A 25,049-nucleotide genomic window follows, 5' to 3' on the forward strand; every position below is an offset into this window, starting at 1 on the left:
TTGTAAGTCAAATAGTGAGCGAGTTGATAATTTCGCCTTGGGATGAGAAATAGAACGAAGGTGTTATCGATAGATAGGTTAATCGAACCGACGTTCCTACGGAAGTCGATTCTAGGGGGAAGCTAATGTAACAGCTCAGGTTGGTTGGTTAAGAGTTGACCCCAAACAACCAGGCATATGCTAAAACAGTATTGTTCAAGTATTCATTCACTTCCTTACCTTTTGTAAGCGTTATATTCCCTACTATCTTATATGGAATGTTGAGAGCCTTTGTTTGTCTGAACAGATAATCCCACGCTCCACTGTGACTGCGCGAAGATCGAAATAAAGACCTATTCACTACTTCTCTGGTTTCTTCTATCAATAGCACGAGGGTTACCTATAGGCACGAAAATACCTTTACTGGGGGAGTCACTTTATTTGTATTCTCAGTCAGCAGCATGTCTCAGACATACTACTTTACACATTAATATGTTAAATGTAAACCAGTTGTTGTCCACCCAACTTTGAGACCCATCCACATCCTTCTGAAGTCTCAGATTATCACTTTGGCTGCAAATCTATCTCCAAAGCTTCACACTATCAACGAAAAGGAATAAATCAGACAATAACTGCTAAGGAAGGTTGCTTGTATAAATTAAGAAAACAAGAGGTCCTAACATTGAACCTTGGGGGATTGCTTTAGGACATTCCCTAACTTCAGAAAAAGCAAAGTTAAACACTATGTATGCCACACCTTGCACAACGATATTTCTTTCGTGAGATTCTTCACGGATGTTCCTGATGAGATCGCTCTCAAAATATAATATATCAGGCAGTATTCCCACATCCCCTTCTGATCGCGGGAGGTAACTGGTTAGCAGAACATCCATTATGTTGGTGAACGTTACACGTAAGAGTCTTGGATGATTTTGATGCCTAAAATCCCTTCCTCGTTTGGGCCATTTAATCGTCAGTACATCGATTTCGAGAAGTCTGTGTTTTCCTGTTCAACTCTTCCAAGAGCACCCTGACATTTTCGTTATACAGACTGTGACAAAGGTCAGAGCTGACCTTCAGGTTCATGATTATGAAAGAATCATCTTGAATCATGGTCGTTTTTCCAGGTCTTCGGGTACGTTAAGGTTGAAGTCTTCTTATTTGATAGTTGGACTGAATTTTGGTTTCCAACGCTCTTTTTCAACTGGTTCGGCAATTTTAGTGGTGAGCTGAGTGGCTAGTTGACTGGCCGATTTTTACACGCATTGACTTGGCTGTTCAACTTTTTTCCAGGTGACACTCGATCCTTTTCAGCTCTGTCGATGAAAGTATTATGGCGGGACTAAGTTTCAGAGGCGAGACTAAACTATATGGACGAGTTAATCGGAAGCTTTCGCGGGTTTTCAAGGTCACGGCGCTAAGTTCGGTACTTGATGCTTGCATACGGTCGGTTTACAACGGATTTTAGAGAATACGTGATAATTCAGCGTCTACAAGAGAAGTGATCATAAGATTTCGGCGCGAAATTCAATTATCCATTTGTATAAATAGAGTTTTGGCATTATAGCTGATGTCAGTTCGTGATGAAAACCTTAAGTATAATTCCTAACCTTAAACGTGAGCTGTAAATCATAATTTGAACTCTTCACCCAGGTTTATAACCCTCATTTAGTCTTAGTTATTATGTTGACACTCTCAGAGTCACTCTAGCGTCGCTCACAGGTCGTCCATGATATATAGTTTCATCCTTAACCCTAAACCCTAACTCTAACCTTAAACCCTAAACCATACCAATGTACCAACAACATTGAAGCTGTGTGGTCGAGGCTAATAGAATTTTTGAGACTTTATCATGGTTTCAGAGGTCGACTACTATGGAGCCATATGGATGTGTTCCTGTACCGTATGCACTATGATTTTAGAACTTCTGAACCTATATCTGACCTTGAGAAGTTTTTGACTCATGTAAAAGAAGTGTATCCACTTTAATTATTTGGTTTTGTATAATAAATTTTTACTGTACACTAATTGTCTTCTGATTGGCTAATATTTTTCAAGGTCATTTAAGATTCGTTCAAAGGTCGTCCATGTAGTTTAGTCTCGCCGTTTCAGCATATCCTCACTAGTGTTGATGCTTGTTCCATCAAGACATATGTTGTTGAAGACCCTCTTTTTTGCCTCACTGTACGCCTTTATTTGATTATCCGTTTCAAGACTCTTTTTACAAGGTTGTCAAAACTTTTTTCCATAGGCTTGTCAGGATACCACAGCTGGCAGCAAGACGGCATTGTAGCAGCCTGCATGTGGTTGTGGGGACCATGGTGAAGCATGAGCTGTTAACAAACCCAAGCAAAATTTTACGTTCGTAAAAAAACAATACACCTAACACGAATAAAGCGGATAAAAACGGGTAGCGTAAAACGATAGGATAAACTAGAACCAAGTTTAACGTGAAAAACAGTAAAATATGAACAGTAAGTTGAGGCAAAACCACAATTAACTATTAACTCGTATAAAACTCAAAAAGCAAGGTAATGAATCAAATTTTAAGCTCAGAAAAGATTATTTGTGTCATATATCGTACTTCTTACAAAAAAGGCGACAATTTTTATAGGTACATGGAATGTCCGAACAATGTGGGAGACCGGAAGAGTCTTCCAAATTGCTGCAGAAATGAGAAAATACAACCTGGAGGTGCTTGGAATCAGTGAGACACATTGGACGCAGGTTGGACAACAACGACTATCTTCAGGAGAACTTCTGTTATACTCCGGTCATGAAGAAGAAAATGCCCCACATACACAAGGAGTTGCATTGATGCTGTCCAGAAAAGCACAAAATGCACTTATTGGATGGGAATCTCATGGACCAAGGATCATCAAAGCCTCCTTCAAAACAAAGAGAGAAGGCATTACAATGAACTTCATCCAATGTTATGCGCCTACCAACGACTACGATGAAGACGCTAAAGACCAATTCTACGATAGGCTGCAGTCGATCTTCGAGAAGTGCCCAACCAAGGACCTGACCATTCTGATGGGAGATTTCAATGCCAAGGTTGGAAAGGACAACACTGGATACGAAGACGTCATGGGACGACATGGACTGGGAGAAAGGGACGAAAATGGTAAGATATTTGCAAACCTATGTGCCTTCAATAAACTGGTCATAGGTAGCACCATATTCCCACACAAAAACATACACAAAGCCACTTGGATTTCACCGGATCACACTACACAGAATCAGATCGACCATATCTGCATCAACAAAAAGTTCAGGAGGACGATGGAGGATGTGAGAACCAGAAGAGGAGCTGATATAGCATCCGATCATCATTTGCTGGTCACCAAGATGAAACAAAAACTCAAGAAGCACTGGACAACGGCGCGGACAACATCACAAAAGTTTAATACGGCCTTTCTTCGAGATGCTGACAAACTCAACAAATTCAACATAGCCCTCAGAAACAGGTTCCAGGCCTTTCATGATCTACTCAATGGAGAGGGAACGACCATGGAGAGCAACTGGAAAGGTATCAAAGAGGCAGTCGTTTCAACATGTCAGGAAGTTCTGGGCCAAAAGAAGCACCATCACAAGGGATGGATCACTGTTGGTACACTGGATAAAATTGAAGAACGGAGGAACAAGAAGGCAGCAATCAATATCAGCCGAATACACAGAGGCAAACAAGCAAGTGAAGAGGAGCATCAGAACCGACAAACGTAAATATGTGGAAGATTTAGCAATGACAGCGGAAAAGGCTGCAGGAGAGGGAAACATGAGACAACTGTATGATACAACAAAGAAACTTGCTGGAAATTACCGTAAGCCAGAAAGGCCAGTGAAAAGCAAGGAAGGCAGAGCAATCACCGACATTGAAGAACAACGAAACAGGTGGGTAGAACACTTCAAAGAACTCTTAAATTGACCAGCTCCACTGAACCCACCCAACATCGAAGCGGCACCCACGGACCTCACAATCGATGTTGGTCCACCAACAATTGAGGAGATCAGCATGGCCATTAGACAAGTCGAGAGCGGCAAAGCAGCGGGACCAGACAACATCCCGGCAGAGGCACTGAAAGCAAATGTAACAGCAACTGCCAAGGGACTTCTGATCAAGATACCAAAGAAAGACGATCTCAGCAAGCGTGATAACTACAGGGGCATCACTCTTCTCTCAATACCAGGAAAAGTCTTCAACAGAGTATTGTTAAACAGGATGAAGGATTCCGTAGACGCCCAACTTCGAGATCAACAAGCTGGATTTCGTAAGGATAGATCGTGTACAGACCAAATCGCAACTCTATGTATCATTGTGGAACAATCAATCGAATGGAATTCATCACTCTACATCAACTTCATTGACTACGAAAAGGCATTTGATAGCGTGAACAGGACAACACTATGGAGGCTTCTTCGACACTACGGCGTGCCTGAGAAGATAGTCAATATCATACGGAACTCCTATGATGGACTAAACTGCCAAATCGTCCATGGAGAACAACTCACTAACTCGTTTGAAGTAAAGACCGGTGTAAGGCAAGGTTGCTTACTCTCACCCTTTCTCTTTCTCCTGGTGATTGACTGGATAGTGAAGAGGTAAACATCTGGAGGAAATCACGGGATATAATAGACAGGTAGGATGAAGCTGGACGATTTAAACTTCGCGGATGATCTGGCTCTTCTATCACAAACGCAACAACGAATGCGGGAGAAGACAACCAGTGTAGCAACAGCCTCAGCAGCAGTAGGTCTCAATATAAACAAAGGGAAAAGCAAGACTCTCCGATACAATACAAAATACACCAATCAAATCACACTTGACGGAGAAGCTTTGGAGGATGTGGAAACCTTTACATACCTGGACAGCATCATTGATGAACACGGTGGATCAGATGCAGATGTGAGGGAGCGGATCGGCAAAGCAAGATCAGCATATCTGCAACTGAAGAACATCTGGAACTCAAAACAATTGTCAACCAACACCAAGGTTAGAATTTTCAATACAAATGTCAAGACAGTTCTACTGTGTGGGGCGAAAACTCGGAGAACTACGAAAGCCATTATCCAGAAGATACAAGTGTTTATCAACAGCCGTCTACGCAAGATACTTCGGATCAGATGGCCAGACACTATCAGCAACAAGTTACTGTGGGAGACAACAAACCAGATTCCAGCGGAGGAGGAAATCAGGAAGAAGCGCTGGAAGTGGAGTGGGCACACTTTGAGGAAATCACCCAAATGTGTCACAAGACAAGCCCTCACATGGAATCCTGAAGGTCAAAGGAGAAGAGGAAGACCAAAGAACACATTACGCCGAGAAATGGAGATAGACATGAGAAGAATGAAGGCCCAGGACAGAGTGGTTTGGAGAATGCTGGTCGGTGGCCTATACTCCATTGGGAGTAACAGGCGTAAGTAAGTAAGTAAATAAGTAATCGTACTTTTGTTGCGTAGGGGCACAGCAAAAGTTTGGAAAATCAAAATCAAATTATGACTGAACTTTCCGTTCGTAAAGAATTGAAAACGCGAAGATCTGTCCTAATCTCTATGTCAGATGTCTATTACTTCGTTCACTTTTATGTTACTATTAACCTTATGTTTTATGAGGGGTCTTTAAAAATGCCCTTTTTTCTCTTAGTTTTTATCTTTTGGCTAACCCTGATTTATACACTTCTAAAAGGGTCGAAAACAATTAACACAAAACTGTAAGTGAAGCACGATTGAATTCATAAATCACATCAGATAGTTATTCTTCGTTTCCTATCTACCATTTGATGTATGTACTGAGGAAAATCAATACGTCTAGCTGTTTCTATTAACTGCCCTTAGTCGCGACAGAGACACACTCATACTCTCGTGAATACTTGACTTGCGGATTGAATACACGGGAAGTCGCTTCGTAGGACGGTCAGCTGAACCATCACCCATACGACATTACCAAGGCCCTAGAACCGTAGCGATGCAACGACAGGTGAGCGCAAATAAGTCAGTCGGTTTATATAAACTTGTTACGAGGATGCTGAGCCTACAACTTCTTTTTTTATGTTCCCAAAACACCACGACAGAAGAGAGCCTGGTTCAGTGTTTTAAAGTCCGGCCGTATCCAATTACGTTGACTTCGAAATGACTTTTTTTACAAACGATTACACTCATTACAGGTTTTAGAACCAGTCTTTGGTTGTTTGGTTAATAGTTTGTGCTTTATTTTTTTTACTCCCTTATGACATAAGACAAAAATAGGGGGAAAGTCAAAGCGGATTGCATTACAGTGGATGAGAGCGATACTTTCGCAAAGTGGAAACATAAAAAAAGAAGTGTGTAGGCTCAGCATCCTCGTAACAAGTTTATATAAACCGACTGACTTATTTGCGCTCACCTGTCGTAGCATCGCTACGGTTCTAGGGCCTTGGTAATGTCGTATGGGTGATGGTTCAGCTGACCGTCCTACGAAGCGACTTCCCGTGTATTCAATCCGCAAGTCAAGTATTCATGAGAGTATGAGTGTGTTTTTGTAGCGAGTAAGGCCAGTTAATAGAAACAGCTAGACCTACGGCACGGTGGTTCCACCTCGGTAGGATTGTAATTGCTAGGTTCCTCGTTATGATTGTCCAACAACAGGGAAAGACTGAATTTATGTCCCCCGAAATGATAAAATACTTCAACCTGGCAATGGAAACGGGATCTTGATAAGGGCTTAAAGAGGTCACGTCAGACTCAATGATTGAGTATAAAAATACATCTGGTTTACAGACAGAGTTATAGTATCATATAAATGCCATGCTGGTCAGACATCAGCGATATGTCACACGATGGGCCGAAACGTGATCTTGTCCGGACGCTTGATTGCATGACTTGTGCTAGTGGCGTGTTCGGTGAAGTTACATCTTACGCATTTATGTGTTACTACTGATAAGTGGTTCTTAAGTGCTTTTGTCCAACGGACTATGTTTGATACTTACTTAAGCCAGCAGCCACGATGGCTCATTTGACTCAGTAAACTCTTATTATCATCACCGTACAAAATGAAGAAGCTCTTTAGAACTGGGTGGATAATTACTGGCGTATGATCGATCTGTCTATCAACATGACCAAACATTCAACGCACAACTATTATGTCAGTTTAAGACGAATAGAAAAGCGGAATTCTGTTTACCATGCCGGAACCCAAGGTGACTAAAAACATGAAAAGCTACTCGCATTGGCTTAAAATTCCATTATCTCGTTTCGATAACGTTTACTTCCTTCCCTCGAGAGCAATGGATTAATGCTTATGAATACTTCACTGAAGGTGATCAATTAAAGTCGAGTGATAAACTTTAGCTCATCAAGCTCGGCAATGGCTGGTTTGGGAAGATTAATTGAGATCAAGAAAGGGGGATTTCGAGGAAATATTTAAATTTTATATAAACTACAGTTATTTGGAGTTTGACAACACCTTTTCTCGAAACACCTTTACAATCGAAGTACTCCAACACAGCCAACTGGAGTGATTCGAAGTAGTTTGGAAATATATATGGAAGGTTATCGATATATCAGAAAAGGTTTCATCCAAGCTGGCTAATGGTTGTAGTAGGTTCGTGGCACAGAGTACCTGCTTGTGATCTGGTGTGGATAAGTGACAGAACGCCTTCAACCAGAGTGTGTAAAACCAATGTGGGCAGCATCAATGAGGAAGACTTACAGAACTATTTGTTTTGGCAATATATTTACCTCTACAGTTCACTCATACCCTTGTGGGGTAGTAATAACTCTAAAACGTGTCTAGTCAGATGTTTAAATCAACGAGCTTGTCTTTGGTAAACACTTGTAGCTGTAAATAATTCCCCAAAATCAATAGCTTTTTAAGTGTTCGACATTGGATGCTGGCCACATAATTTTGGTGGACTTGTTTAACTGAAGGCGTTCGATCACGCATCCGCACCAGTTCACGTTACGACTCAGCGTGAGAAACATCTCCTACGTTCATTAGGCAGAATAGATCAACCGCTTTTCGACATATAGATAACTCATCAAATTTATCTTTCCAACCTTTTCGCCTCTGACTTTTGATTTTAACCGAATGGGGGACGATTCGTTTAAAGGTGTTACTGGTTAATAGTTGTCAAACTACAATACTGGTAGTATCTTCACACTCTTCTGATAACATGCTAAGTTCTGCAACATACAGCCGCTTTTCACTGATATAGTATAATATATCGATTAAAAAAGTGTACAAAAAATCTATATTCATTGTATTATTCGTCAGTTTTTCATATGTCCGGGAATATAAAAAACGGAAGTGCAGAATCATGTTGAAATACACTCGTGCGTGCGTAAGGGCCCAAAACGTGAGAACGAATCTGATATTCTATGTCAAGGGTATTCATGAAAATACCAAACAGACGGCGTAAACCAAATTAGAGGAGGTTTGGCTTACCTTTAAAACACGTCAACCCTTACCGTATCAAAACTGTTGTGATAGTATAGATTGGTGCTTTCCATGATCTGAAACTCCTACGCTCAATTAAGAATCAAGAGGCGGAGTTATTTCAGATAATTTGTCACAAGAATATGGGCTACTGGAGAACTCTCGCCACTGATATCTTTTCTACCTCAAAACTTGTTTAACCGTACCAGTTTCTCACAGCAAATAACTGACATTTTTAAATGCATAGAAACCCTCATTATGAGTGAACTATTACGATCAATCATTCAAAAGCTGAATAACGAGCCTTTTAACAGGACTTTTAACCTGATATCTTTCGATTCACTTGAACCTGTTCACCTTCTACAGGTTTTGAACGATGTTCTTGGCGAAATAGATAATAAAGTACTGAGCATTTTCATATTACTAAACTTTTTCTCTAGCACAAAATCGATATCAGGGAAGAGCCACCTGATAAGATGGCTGTAAGAATGTTCGAAGCTTTTAGGGTATTTAGGTATAAATTGCCAGCCGATTCAGAAAAGCTGTAGGTCTATATATAGATGAGTCACTTTTTTAAAAAGGAGCTTATTTCGCCAGGGTTTGGTGACTGGAGATAAGGTTATCATATACCCTCTTTTGGAGTGGCTTCTTAGTAGAATATCTGAGTTGAAAAAGCGTGCATATTTAGCACAATTCCTCGTTAAAATAACTATTCCCGTGGATTTTATGCAGGATGAGGAAATATCAGGACTTTATCAACTAGTAAGTTGTATACAAAATCTCGCTAGTGCATCTAAAGTATGAAAACTTGATTGAAAACTTTAAAGAATCTCACAAAAAGCTTGAAAGTGTTAAAAATGGCGGACTAACAACTACAGAAGTGAAGAAAGATATATCAGCGATGCAGGAGGAAAAGGACCAATTACTCAGACGAGTAGAGAGAATGAAAAAGAAGGTGAGCTGGAAAATATGGCTACTATAATTGCCGAAACCCACCATATACTTATCGAGGCCGTTAATTAAGTGCATGCTGCTAATTTTTACGTGCAGATGTTTATTCTCTATCTATTAATTTAGCCCATATATCAGTCCAATGTATCAGAAATTTGCAAATTAGATAATCGAGTGTCATTGCTTCCTTCTAGGTTCCGACTTGGCTTTTATTTGAGGTTAAAATTATATACATATATATGGAACACTATACAAATCTAAGCGGTTTGCTATTCACTGATAACAATAATTCGGATTTCATAGTCGTTCGAAATAGATAAAAAATAGGTACTATGGTAGCAAACTTTAAGTTCTCGTCAGATTTTGACGTGTAGAACTTTATCTCAACTTTTAGTTTCTTGAAGCTATGTACGTTCGAATCAACCATCCCAGTCTTTGTTCTCAAAAAAAGCTTTAAATTATTTCAGTTCCTTTATGATGAAAATATATGCGAATAGCCCATAATATTCTATAGTATTTGGCAGAAGCAGCCTTAAAGTTGCTTGTAGTTTTGAGATCGTTGCTTACTATGACTTCTAAGTCTTTATAGTCTATCACTTTGGGGCAACACAACTCCACGTATTGTGTAGTGATATGAATCATCATGGTTAGTTAATTGCATCACCAAACTCTTGTTGGATTTTACTTCTAGTGAATATGCACCCATCCGTGTCACCAGTAAGTTGAGATCATCCTGTGATACTGTTCTATCTGGCACACTGTGTGTGGGCTTCCAAATCCTTAAGTCATAGACGAAGAGTAAAACGGATGACTTTGTTACAGTTGGCAATTAATTTACACAAAGTAAAAAGAGAAGAGAACTGAGGATTTTACCTTGAGGAACTCCACTTTTTACAGGTTCTCACACTAAGGGAGCTCCATTTACCCTTACCCTCCATCTCCTGTCACTGAGAAAGTCATTTATTCAGTCCATGACCTTATAAAGGATTCCAAAACTTTCCAGTTTTAATTTAAGAACCCAATGGAAGACCTTATCAAAGGCTTTACTTGGCTCTATGAAAATTAAATCTACGTGAATAGTTCGATCTTTTGCTGCGCCCCAATCTTCTCTTGCAATAAGCAGATTTGTCAAGCATGATAGGCCTTTCCCAAAAACCATGTTGTTCTATGGATAAAAGATTACGCCATTCCAGGTAGTTTATAAAAGTCATCCAAATAATATTTTCCATTATTTATACAACTTCACTGGTAAGACTAAAGGGTCGATAGCTACTAACTAAGTTTCTGCCTCTCTTCCTATCCACCGAACTAATTACTGCGTCCTTCCAGTCTCTTGGCAGTCTGAACTGCCGCAGAGGCATATCAAACAGTATGGCTATAGGTTCAGCAATTACATTCGACAAGGCTTTCATAATCCTAGGACGAATATCGTCAGGACCACTGAACTCATCAGGTTTGAGATGCCGAATTAGTCTTAAGACAGTACTTTACTCAATAACTGTAGGATCTATCAAAAAGCCACGTCAATCACAATTAATCAGTGGTCGTTCCTCATTGCTGATAGAAAACAATTTACCGAAGTATTCCGATAACACCTCAGCTTTTTCGGCATCATCTCTTCCAATATTAAGGGATTTTCTTGTACCAAAAGTGATGGAATTCCATCACTTCTCTGAGTTCGCCTTTTTATATACGAGAATAACCGTTTCAGACTATTTTTACAATCCCTAAACAACTGTGTTTCATACGACTGTCTAGTTTTACTTACCAACGCTTTACAAGCATTCCTAGTTTTACAAAAACTGTATCTATGATGTTCTAAGCCAGTAGAGATGCGCATATTACGATGCTTTTTCCTACGTCTAATATATATATATATATATATACAGTTGATAAGCCCCAAATAAGACAAAGTGTGTTTGCTGCCAATCACTACATGCTACTGTTCTAGGAGTGAATCAACTTGATATAACAGTTATCGACAATAAATGATGACCTCAGAACTAATAATAAATGTTTCCACAGTAGTTGCTTCTTGCATCTGAGTTAAGAACTAATTCTCAGTAACACCGTCCAGTAAAGAATCACTCGCTCGAAATACATAACGAATTACTTTTTCTTCCATTAATAATGCTGTGAGTAAATACAAGTTCGTTTCCATAGCTGGAAGCTTTTCCTACCAGTAATACAATGCTTGAAATGGCGAAAAGGTTGCGGCTAGAACGAGAAAAGGAGACGAAAATATCTAAACAAATGAGAGAACAAAAGTCACTAGTGAGTTTTAACTATAGATACAATTTTTCAGTGCAATAATTTCATAACTGTTTTTAATGGATAAATATCCATTTAGCATGTTGCATTTTTCAAGATGGACAGTTGCGAATCTTTTGTTTTCTTTTCGGACGACATCATCGGCTTCAACTTCTGGTTGAAGCTTAGCATCCGCCTAAACTATAAGTCACCTCTACTATATTAAACCAGACTAAATTGATGAAGACAACAACCGTTTCTTTGATGATATCTTTATATGAATTCTATCTAACACCATTTGAATTTTATATAAGTGTACGATATTTATTTGCTTCGTTTTAAATAAAAATCTCCAAGGTATGAAGAAAGGTAAATGCTGGGGATTTTCATTGGTGGACTTGCCAATTCGGTGAGACTATTGGAGTGACTGAAGTGGGAAATCGTTAGTTTTTCTCGAGGGAATACATTTCCAAATAATAACACTACAGATAACGGCGTTAAAGCTTTTATTTGCCCAAGGTTTGTTTATTGTCTTTGGAAATTTAACTTACGAAACGGCACTTTTGTATATTCTATCAGCTAAATATACACAAATTTCACTTATTCTGAGTCGTATTCTATTGGATGTCTGACTACTGGTTAATAATCTACTCTATTCTATCCATCAGTTATAAGAATAACAATTATCTGATGGATATTTTAACTGAAAAGTGATCCAGTGTAATGAAAACAAAAAGCAACCATTACTGTTGCAAGAAACAAATCGAAATTAATAACTCGTTCCCTTTAAATACATAACACAGGTTTCGTTTGACATATATAGCTAGGATTACCTAGAGACTATCTTGGGGTTAAATTACTATTGTATAAAACCCTTACATTAAACTGATCGAAAGTTGATGGGTATTACTGCCATATTCGTATCAATTTATCTATTTGTTACAACAGTCACAATGATGGGATAAGATTGAGTGTGTTTTGAAATATTTTCATTCCATGGGAATAAATTCGGTTACCGATAAAACCTCTTGGCGTTTGACTGATTCAAAATTGCTGTGACTTGAAATATGTGTAATCACGTGACAACAAACACTCTTATACAGTCATTTAATCAGGAACTAGATATCGATAAATAAACTCTTATTGAAATCACTACAAACTCAGATGAACACATTCACAGTATGAAACTATCATATTAAATATGAGGCACAAAGAAAATGACTATTTCTACCAACCAACTAATCAAAACATAGTCTGAAAAAATCACATGTATACCAGTGATACATAAAACGCTTTTAACCTACATTGTTAAAAAGTCAGCTGCATCTTTATCAAATTTTCTAAGGCTGTAGTTATCAATCCCCAAAATCTAATTGAGTTAAGAAGGAAGTTGTCAAATTTTCTCTGAACTGTCAAAAAAGCCTTTTCCCACTATTTGATTGTATCACTTCTCAACTGGAATCCAGTTCGAACCGTTTTTCTGTCTTTTGCTTTGCTGCAATTTGTCGAGGATTATTCAAAAGATTGACATGACACACACACAGCAAGAAGCAAACAAAATACCCTGAAGAAGTGGCTTACATTAGACCACAAAACGCCAGAAATACAACTTTTCTACTGATTGGGATATCACAAAAAATATATTTATTATTGCTTTTTTATAACACTGTACATAATTGTACAACTTGTGTATGCTGTGCACCAGTGTACAAAATCATATGAGTTTTACTCCTGGAATAAACGAACCATTTTTCATAAATCAGCTCTCCAAAGTATTAGTTTTTATCTACTGCTTGTAATAGATATGTCTTTTATGATATTCCGATGAGTAGAAAAGTTTGGGACAAACTTGCGTTAATCTTAATTCGATTAATTGTTTACTCTGAAAAATGGCTTACATTAAGTCACGAAACGTCAGAAATACAACTTTCTACTGATTGGGATATCACAAAAAATATATTTATTGTTAGCTTTTTACCCAACGCTCAATTTTTGAAACCATCAAGTCCAGTCTCGGCATTGATACTGCCAAACTGTTCGCTTTGAACGATTCAAAAAATGGTTTCTACCCACCATATAGTATGTCGCTAATTGAATGCCACTTATCAACCTAAATTTCAGTGCTCATTTGTTCAGATGTATTCAAAAAGAATGTGGTTGAAAGACATCTTCAAAAGGATAAATACAAGGAGTGAGTCGGACTACACCTAATAAAGCTCGGTAGTGTTATTAGTTTCAAATTATTATCTGGCCGCAGTTTCCTGTAGAAAATCTTGATTGGTTAACGGAAAAAGACTTAAAATATGTTGGTTGTTTAAGCTTCTCAAAAAATGTTTCATCGTTGTTGAGCAATTTTGAATGAATGCAAACCTAATTAATTAAGAAGACATTACAAATTTAGATTGTTTCTGTGTCTCACCTTTTGATGTGAACAAATAGCGATCTATCAGAGAACAGAAAGGCTAAGACAGATTGTTTAATCCTTAGGATTAAGAAGTTCTTAAAAAACTGACATGAAAGATGTGCGAAATGAAAAAGATGACACTGAGAAACTTTCTATGTATTCCCTCTTGGTTATTCAATTGTCAGTCACAACAACAATCTTGAAAAACTGACATTAACTACCTGTGTCCATTTATTTTTAAATTTTCAAAATATTTGAAGAGAAGAAAATCACGTGACTATCAGAGCTAATTCGCTTGTTCTGCCCGTACCACTAATATTACTGTCAGATCTCAAATAAACTATAGCGTGACAGTACTTAGCGCTCATCAGTTTGTGTGCAGCGCTGAAACATTGTATTTACCACCACTTATGTTCATCCGGTTTTACAGTAAACTATACTGAGAAATGTAGCATTGTGTTAAATGAGTTCAAGAAATTAAGTACAGAACATATGTCACAAAATTAACTCTATTGATTCACACTACTTATTATTTATATAAGTAGCTACCTAAAAATATTGTTTTTTTTTCTAAAATGAAAACAAATCAATCAAACCGACTCAACTGCTTCTGTAGTTGATTAGTTATTGTCTACTGAAATATTATTATCAAAATTTATATTTTATTTGCAATCGCTTTCAAGATAGCAAACATAGATCAACGTATTCAAATAACTCAACAACAACTTAAAGAATTAAGAAAAGCTACAACTGGGTCGACAGCAACAGGTAGGAATTCATGAAAATATGACATTGTTTTTATTATATTCTGGTAATTCAGCTGTTGTGTACAAATTAATCTTTTAAGTTTATTACACAAATAATGAGATTTTCTGCTGTTAAGTTTCTGTGATCGTTGTAGATAGGCAAAAAGTTTAAATGAAATAAACAACCTTAATTTCTTTCTGAATAACTTTTTTACACCAGAAAATCAGAACTTTAACAGGTGGAATGATAGTGGAAATAGTTATTAGTGAGTAGACTCAGAAGACGTAAAAATATTGTAGGATGTGCATTTAAAGGTACAAAACTATGTAGAAGAAGATTCATGATAGTAGTATATTCAAGTTACGATAACGAAAGGGTTCGGTTTCTATCTTATGATTAGTTATACATCTACAGACGTTTCAGGGAGTTGTAAGCAAAGGTGGATAGTGGCTAGCAGTGGAATCCAAGACGCGCGTTTAGTCCTATTCGGGACTCGTCAGCTGGATGTAACTGCATCTCGTAGTTGATGTTCACTCCGGGACTCTAACTAAGTACCTTTCGCTTCAAACGCCATCGCATTATCCACTCAGCTACTGAGTCCTGATAGCCACTTGCTTGTGCAATGGGGTGAAGTTTAAATTCACTTAGTATTACTTGTTTGCATCTTCACATCGATGTTTAGGACTGCAACTGTTGAGGTACTGGGTCGAGTCCCAGAGTGAACATCAATTCTGAGATTTAGGTACATCCAGCTGACGAGTCCCAAATGGGACGAAATGCGTGTCCTGAATTCCACTGCTAGTCACTATCCATCTTTGCTTACCATGCTTGTGAAATAAGGCTGTATAGAGGCAATACGCACAGTTAGCAAATATACCAATTAGAGACTGACCAGTTGCAGTCCTAAACATCAATGTGAAGATTCAAACAAGTAATACTGAGTTTTAGGGAGTTGTTTTTGTTTGAACAGATTCAGCAAAAAACCGTAAAATCAATTTACCGTTTAGTTGATGAATCAAAGTCAGTTAAATGTCCAAGAACCATTTTAAACTAATACATGTAGGAAAAAGAATTTTTTTCGCTTATACTTGTTGAAGTAGAGCAATAATTACATATAATATACTCACAATTGATTGATCACTGGGTGGTGATCAATGTCATGCGTGTCAAGTCCTTCTTAGTGCTGACCGAATGCTATCGATCAAGTCGCAATGTGTCCATCAGTCTAGGTGGCTCGACAATGCGTGCACTATTATGAGATAAGATGGTACAGGTACGCCTTGCTGAGGAGTGCCAAGTAGCACGAAACCCGGGTCCAGAGTTTCCTGTTGACCACCTCCAACCACCATCTTATCTCACCATATAATATACGTCGCTCATGGAGAATAAGTGAACTGGAAGACATACGTACAAGTGACCGTACGATAAAGCTTATCTTGTACGCATACGGAAAACAAATTTTAGTTTGTAATAGTGTGTTGAGGTTTATATGCGTTAAGTATTCTCCTAATCTTTCCATATAGACAATTTTTAAGTACGCCAGATAACTGATCAGTTTTGAATTCCAAGGCATATGAAAATACTTTCTATAAACAAAAACCTTTGATTTTTTTAGTTCTAGTAACTCTCATGTTTTTATCAAGGAAATGACTATCGTCACTATCTTCAATTATTTTTCAATATCTGGGTGGTTATTCATAAAAGACAAATTCAAAACCCATAATCACTTAGGAAGATTTAGAACTTCAGTAAATGATTCACCATAAATGTCATTTTATTTCTCCATAGAAAAGATCTGTTACCTGTAAATCTCAAACATTCCATACTTACTACTCTTCAACAACAATGTTATATATCTTTATGATTGAACACTCTAAAATTCTTCAAATAATACGGATATGAAATATGCTTACGTATCTACGTAAAATGGAATGTTTACTTCATTGTATAGTAATTGAACTTATTCAACATCAATTTGGAACTAAATCTACATCTGCGAATTCACTTGCTATTGTTTGATTGAATCTTCCCATTGACGTTTAAGACTGCAATTGATCAGTCTCTTATTGGCATATGTGCATACTGTGAGTATTGCTTCGATATAGTCTGAAGCCACAAGCTTTACAAGTAAAGATGGATAGTGGATAGCAGTGAAATCCAGGGTGCGCGTTTCGTTCCCTTTGGGACTCGTCAACTGGATGTAACTGCATCTCAGAATTGATGTTCACTCTGGGACTCGAGCCAAGTACCTTTCGCTTCACCCTATTGCACAAGCAAGTGGCTATCAGGACTCAGTAGCTGAGTGAATAACGCGATGGCGTTTGAAGCGGACGGTACTGGGTTCGAGTCTCAGAGTGAACACCAACTCTGAGATACACGTACATCCAGTTGACGAGTCCCAAATGGGACGAAACGCGCCTCCTGGATTCCACTGTTAGCCACTATCCATCTTTGCTTATAAATTTACATCTATTGATCATAAATATTTTTCAAATTCAATTTATGTTTAGTAAACAAAATTGATTAGAAAAATTAAGTTTGAAAGTTCACTTCGATGAAAAACAAACAAACAAACACAGAATTAATTATATCTTGTTAGTTAATAGAATGAATAGTCAAATGTTACTGAATGGACAATAATGTATCATAAAATTTTGTATTTGATTAAGTCCTTCTTTTATTGATATGCATAACAATGTTGAACTTGATAATTTCAAATAATTTTCATAGTTGTAATCATGAGTCAATTGAAGGTAGACCACCATGGAGAACCTGGAAGCACTAGACGGCCGTTTTGTCCTATTGTGGGACTCCTCAGCAGTGCGCATCCACGATCCCGCTTCGCGAGATTCGAACCCAGGACCTAACAGTCTCGCGCCGGAGCACTTAACCGATAGACCACTGAGCCGGCTGGCATTCAACGGTGTTAATGTTTAACTTCAACCAATCCAAATAAATTGAGCTTTGGGTAGAGAGAATGAGACTGAATAATAAATATATATTTTTGTTATATCTCAATAAGTAGAAAGATTGTATTTCTGATGTTTCGTAACTGAATGTAGGCCACTTCTTCAGAGTAAATCAACAACCAACATTAAATTAACACAAGTTTAAATAGTATAAAGGAAACAATACTGAATATTTTTGAAAAAATCAAAATCATAACAGGTCTGAATATGTCAATGTCAAATTCTTCTTGATCAAAATGACTTTGTATGACCTGTCACTGTATTAATTTATGTGTCAGAGTATTCTGCATTATTTCCTTTGTACTATTAAAACTTGAATTAATTTAATTGTTGGTTATTTATTTACTCTGAAGAAATGGCTTATATTAGGTCACGAAATACCGGAAATACAATTTTTCTTACTCGTTGGGATATAACAATAATATATTTATTAATAATTCCTTCCTTCTCTTTTTGTTATTAATGCTTACTGTATGTCATGTTTAGAACTATATATTAATGACTTATATTCAGTATTTCTGATTTGTAAAGAAACTAGGAATGTAGTTGATCTGATCTTATATTCTGCTTTATATCTGAACAGGATGAATTATTTTAAAGGCTTATCAATGTCTATTCAAATAAAATTGATTGTCAGTACAGACTTAAAATAGAATGAAACAATTTAGAGTCATCATTTCATTTATTTGTGTGAGGGCTGTGATACTGCTCAGGTGCCCAAACTGAAGCAGATGGTTTTCTTAGGGGGCCACACCCCGAGCCTTTGACCTAAAGGTCTGATCCACAAGGCAGTGGAGCATCGTGAGGAGATGCATTCTCATGGTAGCCGGTGACCAACAATTGGTTCATACGCCATTTGTTCCCTCTGGATAATGGAGCTCATGTGCACCATTGGTTTGGAATGAGGGTTTTCCAACTCCCCTAGGTTGATCCTCCATATCCACCAACCCGGTTAAAGCGCCGGACATTCGCCTTTCGTCCTCACAATTTCGTAAACAACAGTAATGCTATGAGAAGGCAGTGAGTAGGACTTCCCTGTCAGAGGCTATATTCGCATGGCCATGTGAGAGCATTTGCAGAGGGAGAGTGGACTCTCCCGTCATTTGGGGGCTTTAACAAAGTAATGTTATTGGATGAAAATGAATAGTGGCTAGCAGTGGAATCCAGGACACACGTTTCGTCCTATTTGGGACTCGTCAACTAGATGTTCCTGCATCTCGGAATTGATGTTCCCTCTGGGACTCGAACCCAGTACCTTTCGCTTCAAACGCCATCGCGTTATCCACTCGGCCACTGAGAATTTATTAATAATTGCCAAAATCAGTCCATTTTGATAACTTTGGTTGTGATTAGTTATTAGCAAAAACATTTACATTCTTATTGACTAATTCTCTTAAATTGATCTATGATCATGTGATTGAGTGATCTTTGGATCACAAGTTGGTAGATCAATTTTTATGTGGATGTATTAGTTAATTGTCGATTAACCTGAATGTCTAGAAATTTTTAAATTATCGCAATGCTGATTTGAGAAAATTTGCCGATAGACTTCTTATCATTACAACTTCAATCTACTGATGTACAAAACAAAATTTAGTCAAATAGAAATGTATTTTATGGTTGAATTCATGAGTAAATTGAAGCTAGACCACCACGGAAAACCTGGAAGCACTGGAGAACCGTTTCATTCAAGTGTGAGACTTCTCAGCAGTGCGCATCCACATTATAGTAAATGAGAATATTAATGTACTTAATAATAACACAGTACCTGATAACAACTAATCATACACAAAGTCATCAGAAATGACTTGTTTGGCCTTTGTTAAATAATATTGAATTACTCATTTCCCTGTGAAACAATTGTTTATGCTGCTATGTCAAATGGAAATGAAGGCTTTACAATCAGATCATCCATCAGGGTTACATATTTTGATTAGTTCTTGTTATTCTGAACATACAGTACGCTGAATACTTCCTTTATTCACATTAACTTCAATCTAAACTAATTTCTTTCTGTTTGATTTAAGAATTTCATATATCAAGTAAATATCATCTGGCATTATCTTATTCCTGGTTTTATTGAAAATGAGGTCATTCTAGAGAATTCTGAACAGTTAGCGATTGCTAAACATTGTGTGATATTGTGCTTTTGTGTTGTTAGATATTTAGTAAATAAAGTTACATGTAATACAACTTCAAAAGTGCAGATGCCTATAACTATATTTCCGAGAAAGTTACTCACAGATAGTATATAATCATAATTCATTCCAAAAACTAAGTAATCTTCAATTATTCGAAGGTACGATGGAGTAGATACGACTTAACTAACAAAAAAATCCACTCACTCAAATTTAAGTCATCCGTTTATGTACACTGAGGCAAATAATGAACCACAAGTACTAGAAGCAATACTATCTACAAAGGGGAATTTTTTGTATATGTATCATAATGAACAAATTGTGAATCGATTTGTCGATGGACAATTTCAAAGCTACACAACTGAATATCACACTGATAGTTAATTTTTCAGTAAATCTTTTGCCTACGTTAATTTGATAAAAGTTCCATTATCTAAATGAGTTATCTACGAAGGTTCTTGATCTTACTGATACTATGACGTTGATGAGCTGTTCTATGTATAAGAATTTAACATTGTATACGTAGTTCATTACTGAAACACAATGCAATATACTCTTTTTCACATCACTTTACAAAGATCTTGATATATCCCGTTGAGAATAATGAATGGTAACTGTTCGAACCTATTTCTGAACTAATACTATACATATATTTTTATCGTATAATTGTTAAGTTACTAAACTATGTATAATCATGTCCCGCTTATTATAAGTTTTATTTTGACCTATAGATTATTATTATATGATTTACTGTTCTTAAGTTATGCCCAGTCTACTAATTACAGTGCCCCACAGCCACTTTTTGGTTTGATCTTTTACAAATTTTATTTCTTATTTTATTGCATGATTTAGTCTCTTTGACTTTTATATAAATCCAGTATGTTTGAAATACATGATTCATATCACGGAGGCTGAGATTTGTGTTTTGGACTCAACAGGCAAGGCTAGGCAGAAAGAAAGACTGATAAGCACTCTAGACTATTTGTACGCGTTTATGCGTCATTGATCCAGTCGATAAACCACCTTTCTCTAATTGGCGGTATCATTACTTTATGACAGATACCTGCTCTATGAACCGGTCGAATTATAGCGAACAAAAACAACGAGTGGGGACAAAATACAGATTATTTTAGTAAAATATGAGAACCATATAGTAAATACTGGACGGCCGTTTCGTCCTATTGTGGGACTCCTAAGCAGTGCGCATCCACGATCTCGCCTCGCCAGATTCGAATCCAGGACCTACCAGTCTTGCGCCAGAGCACTTAACCGATAGACCACTGAGCCGGCATCCTATGGTGTTTATGTCTAACTCCAATCAATCCACGAAGTCGAGCAACCGTTTACCAATGTGGTTCGTATCTTGAGAGGCAAGGTCGTGGATGCGCACTGCTGAGGAGTTCCACAATAGGACGAAACGGCCGTCCAGTGCTTCCAGGTTTTCCCTGGTGGTCTAGCTTCAATTGACTCACACTTTCAACTATGGAAATACTAAATCTCCACAAAACCCCTTCTGATATAGTAAATAGTTAATTTGCAAACTATTATTCAGTTATCTCAATCTTGAACGTTCCTTCTGCGAATAACAGTCCATCATCTCCGATTATTATCATTATTGTTCATGCATTTCTATACCAATTGCGTTTCGTTCCTGTTTTTTTTTCATTATCGATCTTTTACTGAAATACAATTAACGCCTGACCATCGTTAAATACTACTTATATGGATATAAGTAACCTAAGTCAATTAAAATAGTGCTTAACTTTGGCAAGTAAATCAATCATTCAGAAATGTATTTCTTATAAAATATCATTTGAATATCACATTACTTTTTTTTAAAAAATAATAAATATAGATTAACACCTTTCTGAGCAGTTCCAAATAGAAATGAGTCCAATGTTTGTGTGTGTGAGTGTGTGTGTGTGTGTGTGTAAGTATGTGTGTGTTCCATTTTTGATTAACATGTACTTTACATTTTTTGTTATTTGCATTATTTAAGTTCCTTATTTTTTACTCAAATTATTTTAGCTTTAATACAACGTATTGAAGAAGAAACAAAAATTAATCAATATATGTTATCTGAAAAATTACCTAAAGAATTATTAAATATAAAGACATATATTGAAAATGTAACAAAAGTTGTATTACAACCAGCTATGAATCAATCATTTCTTGATCAACTTAATCAACAAGTAATGATTAGGATTATAATCCAGTTTTTGTGTTGTTGTTTTTTGGTTTTTTAAATCTTCCGATTGATTCAATTAGTATTGTTTGTTCAGTAGCTGAGTAGATAACGCTATGGCGTTTAAAACGAACAGTACTGGATCCGAGTCCCGGAGTGAACATCAACTCTGAGATGCAGTTACATCCAGCTGACAAATCCCAAATAGGACGAAACGCGTGTCTTGGATTCCACTGATAGCCACTATCCATATTTGCTTCCTACTTATGTTTAGGAGTGCAATTGATCAGTTTCGTATTGGTATATGTGTATCCTGTGCAGATCGTTCAGATATTGCCTTATATCATAATCATTATAAGTAAAGATGGATGGTGGCTAGTAATGAAATCCAGAATATGCGTTTCATCTCATTTGAGATTTGTCAGATAGATGTACTTGCATTTCAGAGTTGATTTTCACTCCAGGAATCGAACACAGTACCATTCGCTTCTAAAGCTATCGCGTTATCCATTTAGTTACTGAGTCTAGATAGTCATCAACTCTGGGATTCAGGTATATCCAGTTGACAAGTCCCAAGTAGGACGAAATGTACATTCTGGATTACACTGTTAGTCACCATCCAATTATTAAGATCATTTTGTTGTTTAATTCTAATTTTATATTCATTTTAAAAACCGTAACAGATTTTAAATTTTTGCAACGTAAAAATAATCTAGTATTATAGGTTAAAATAAATTGATTCCATTTTGTATGTTCTAAATCTTACACATGTCGACCAATTCAATGTTAGACCACCTTTGAAAACCTGGAAGTATTGGAAGCACTAGCGACTAGTTTCAGGATGGATTTCCTGGAGTTTTAGTGAGAAGTCGTGACCAATGGAGTCCATCGGTGTCTGTTGTGATGCAATGACAATGTCACGGATTGATTGAAGTTAGACATCAACACCGTTCGATACCGGCTCTGTGGTCTAAAGGTTAAGCTTTAGCGTGAGGCCGAAGATCCTGGGTTCAAGTCCCGAGTGAGGGATAGTGGATACGCACTGCTAAGGAGTCCCATACTAGGACTAGAAAATCGTCCAGTGCTTCCGGGTTTTCAGCGATAGTCTAACAGTGATCGGTTCATGATGGTAATTAAAAACTTAAGAATCTCCAAAATCCTATACTGATTTCGTCATTAATATAGAGCAATTGGTACTTACATATGTTTGACATGAATAAGACTTGTGAACGAAAAAATATCTGCGTTATTTCGTCAACTTTTCAATAAGCAATGAATATTTATTGTTTGTTGCTTATCAAAATGAGTAAAATCAGTGTAAAATAACAAACCGTTTGGATAATCCTTTTATTATTGGTTGGATGAATCTTCCCATTCATGTTGAGGACTGAAATTGATCAGTCTCTTTTGGTATATGTGCACGCTGTAAGTATTTCCTCGATTTTGTCATTAAGTCGCAAGCATTTTAAGCGGAGATGTAAAATCCAAACAACCAATTTATACTAACCAAAGTTCATCCTATGGCACAAGTCAGAGGCTATCTGAACTCAGTAGCTAACGCGATGACGTTTGAAGTGAATGGTACTTGATCCCAGTCCCGAAATTCACATCAACTCTGAAATAGAAGTGCATCCACCTGACGAATCCTAAGTAGGACAAAGCTCGCGTCTTGGCTTTCTGATCTCAATGTCAACTGTTTCAATAACATTTCATTATGTTGTTACCGAAATTCGTCAACATTATCTTGACAGATATCGTCTAAAAGAGGTGAAATTCTTACATAAAATAAAAAGAAATATGAACTTTATTGATTCGTTCCCAAACTATCATTTGTTGTTCTAGTCACAATATTAGTGTACATATCAGTGTTTACATTTGATGAACCTCTGTAAACTGTTAGCTTCTTAAATTATAGTTATTGTACCTCCTTAAATGATAAGAAACTGGCCTGTTTTGTGGGAAGATTTTGATAGAAACGAAAGGATTTATCAAGTTAAGTTTTATAAATAAGCTATTAGACCAATCGAATTCTTTTTTTAAACATCTACAAACCTTCAGGTTTGCTGACCTTTGCAACTATGTCTGAATAATCGATTGTTCTTTAATTATACGATGTTATTTGTCTCATACATAAATGAAAATGTTATTTTCCCTATTGGATTAATCAGTTTACTTTCTTTGAACGAATAGTCTCTGGGTTTTCAACTATCATGTAGAATAAAAATTATTTCTCTACCTTTGATATAGTTATGTATTGTGATAGAAATAGTTAGTATTCTAACAACAGTTTAATCAGATAGAATGTATTGTCAGTGGTATTGAATTGTAAAACCGGAATCAGAAAGTTATAGCTCAAACAAATGAAATACTAATCGTATTTTACGAATACAATCTTGACATTTCTGTTGTTTTTCTACATTTTAACAATGTTTAGCTCACTAGATTTAAATGTATTCTATAAATGACACTGAAGTCTTATTTTCAGTCAGTGTAATTTTTGAAGACAAACAGATAATATGAAATAGGATTATGTGTTTCTTCATTTTCTCACAAAATGAAACAAACACGATATTTATTTGAATATGCTTTCACAAACTAAACTCTGAACACTGTCAAAGAACTTCATTCAACAAAACTGAGTTAATAGAGTAACATAGAAGTAGACGAGTGTGTGCACTTATGTTTTATGGCTACTCAAAACATCGGACTTGCTAAATAATGTCCTCTACTGGTCACTACTGTGTGAATCTCTCAGTTCACCTGGTTCTACAGGAATTATTACATTTTCTCCATCCAACATCTGCTTCTTAAACGTATCTCCGAATACATAACACTATGTGTCTATAGTGAAGAAAATAAAATACTACATAGTTTCATTTTCGAATAACTCATTGATTATAGCTAATCGGTTAATAAAATTATAACTTCAGTGACATGAATAGAATAAATTTAGACCTTATGAAAAACGTACAGTTTAATTGTATGCTTAAAAGTTCTTTGTTCAAGCCTTTGA

At 36.8% G+C, this 25,049-nt stretch overlaps 1 protein-coding gene across 1 annotated transcript in view; it reads left to right on the forward strand.

The window, feature by feature from the left end:
- The window catches only part of Smp_139730 (putative intraflagellar transport 81 (Carnitine deficiency-associated protein expressed in ventricle 1) (CDV-1 protein)), a gene marked incomplete at both ends in the record, with an annotated part of 49,316 nt that overhangs the window by 4,670 nt on the left and 19,597 nt on the right, over positions 1–25,049 (forward strand). Inside the window, 6 exons of the mRNA XM_018790077.1 lie at positions 8,833–8,936; positions 8,974–9,154; positions 9,192–9,347; positions 11,507–11,617; positions 14,681–14,765; positions 21,880–22,043. Of these exons, the coding sequence (XP_018655456.1) occupies positions 8,833–8,936; positions 8,974–9,154; positions 9,192–9,347; positions 11,507–11,617; positions 14,681–14,765; positions 21,880–22,043 (801 nt within the window). The remainder of the gene's footprint in view (positions 1–8,832; positions 8,937–8,973; positions 9,155–9,191; positions 9,348–11,506; positions 11,618–14,680; positions 14,766–21,879; positions 22,044–25,049) is intronic.

The sequence above is a fragment of the Schistosoma mansoni genome, chromosome W (genome assembly GCF_000237925.1).
Source record: "Schistosoma mansoni strain Puerto Rico chromosome W, complete genome".
In the NCBI taxonomy this organism is placed as follows: domain Eukaryota; kingdom Metazoa; phylum Platyhelminthes; class Trematoda; order Strigeidida; family Schistosomatidae; genus Schistosoma; species Schistosoma mansoni.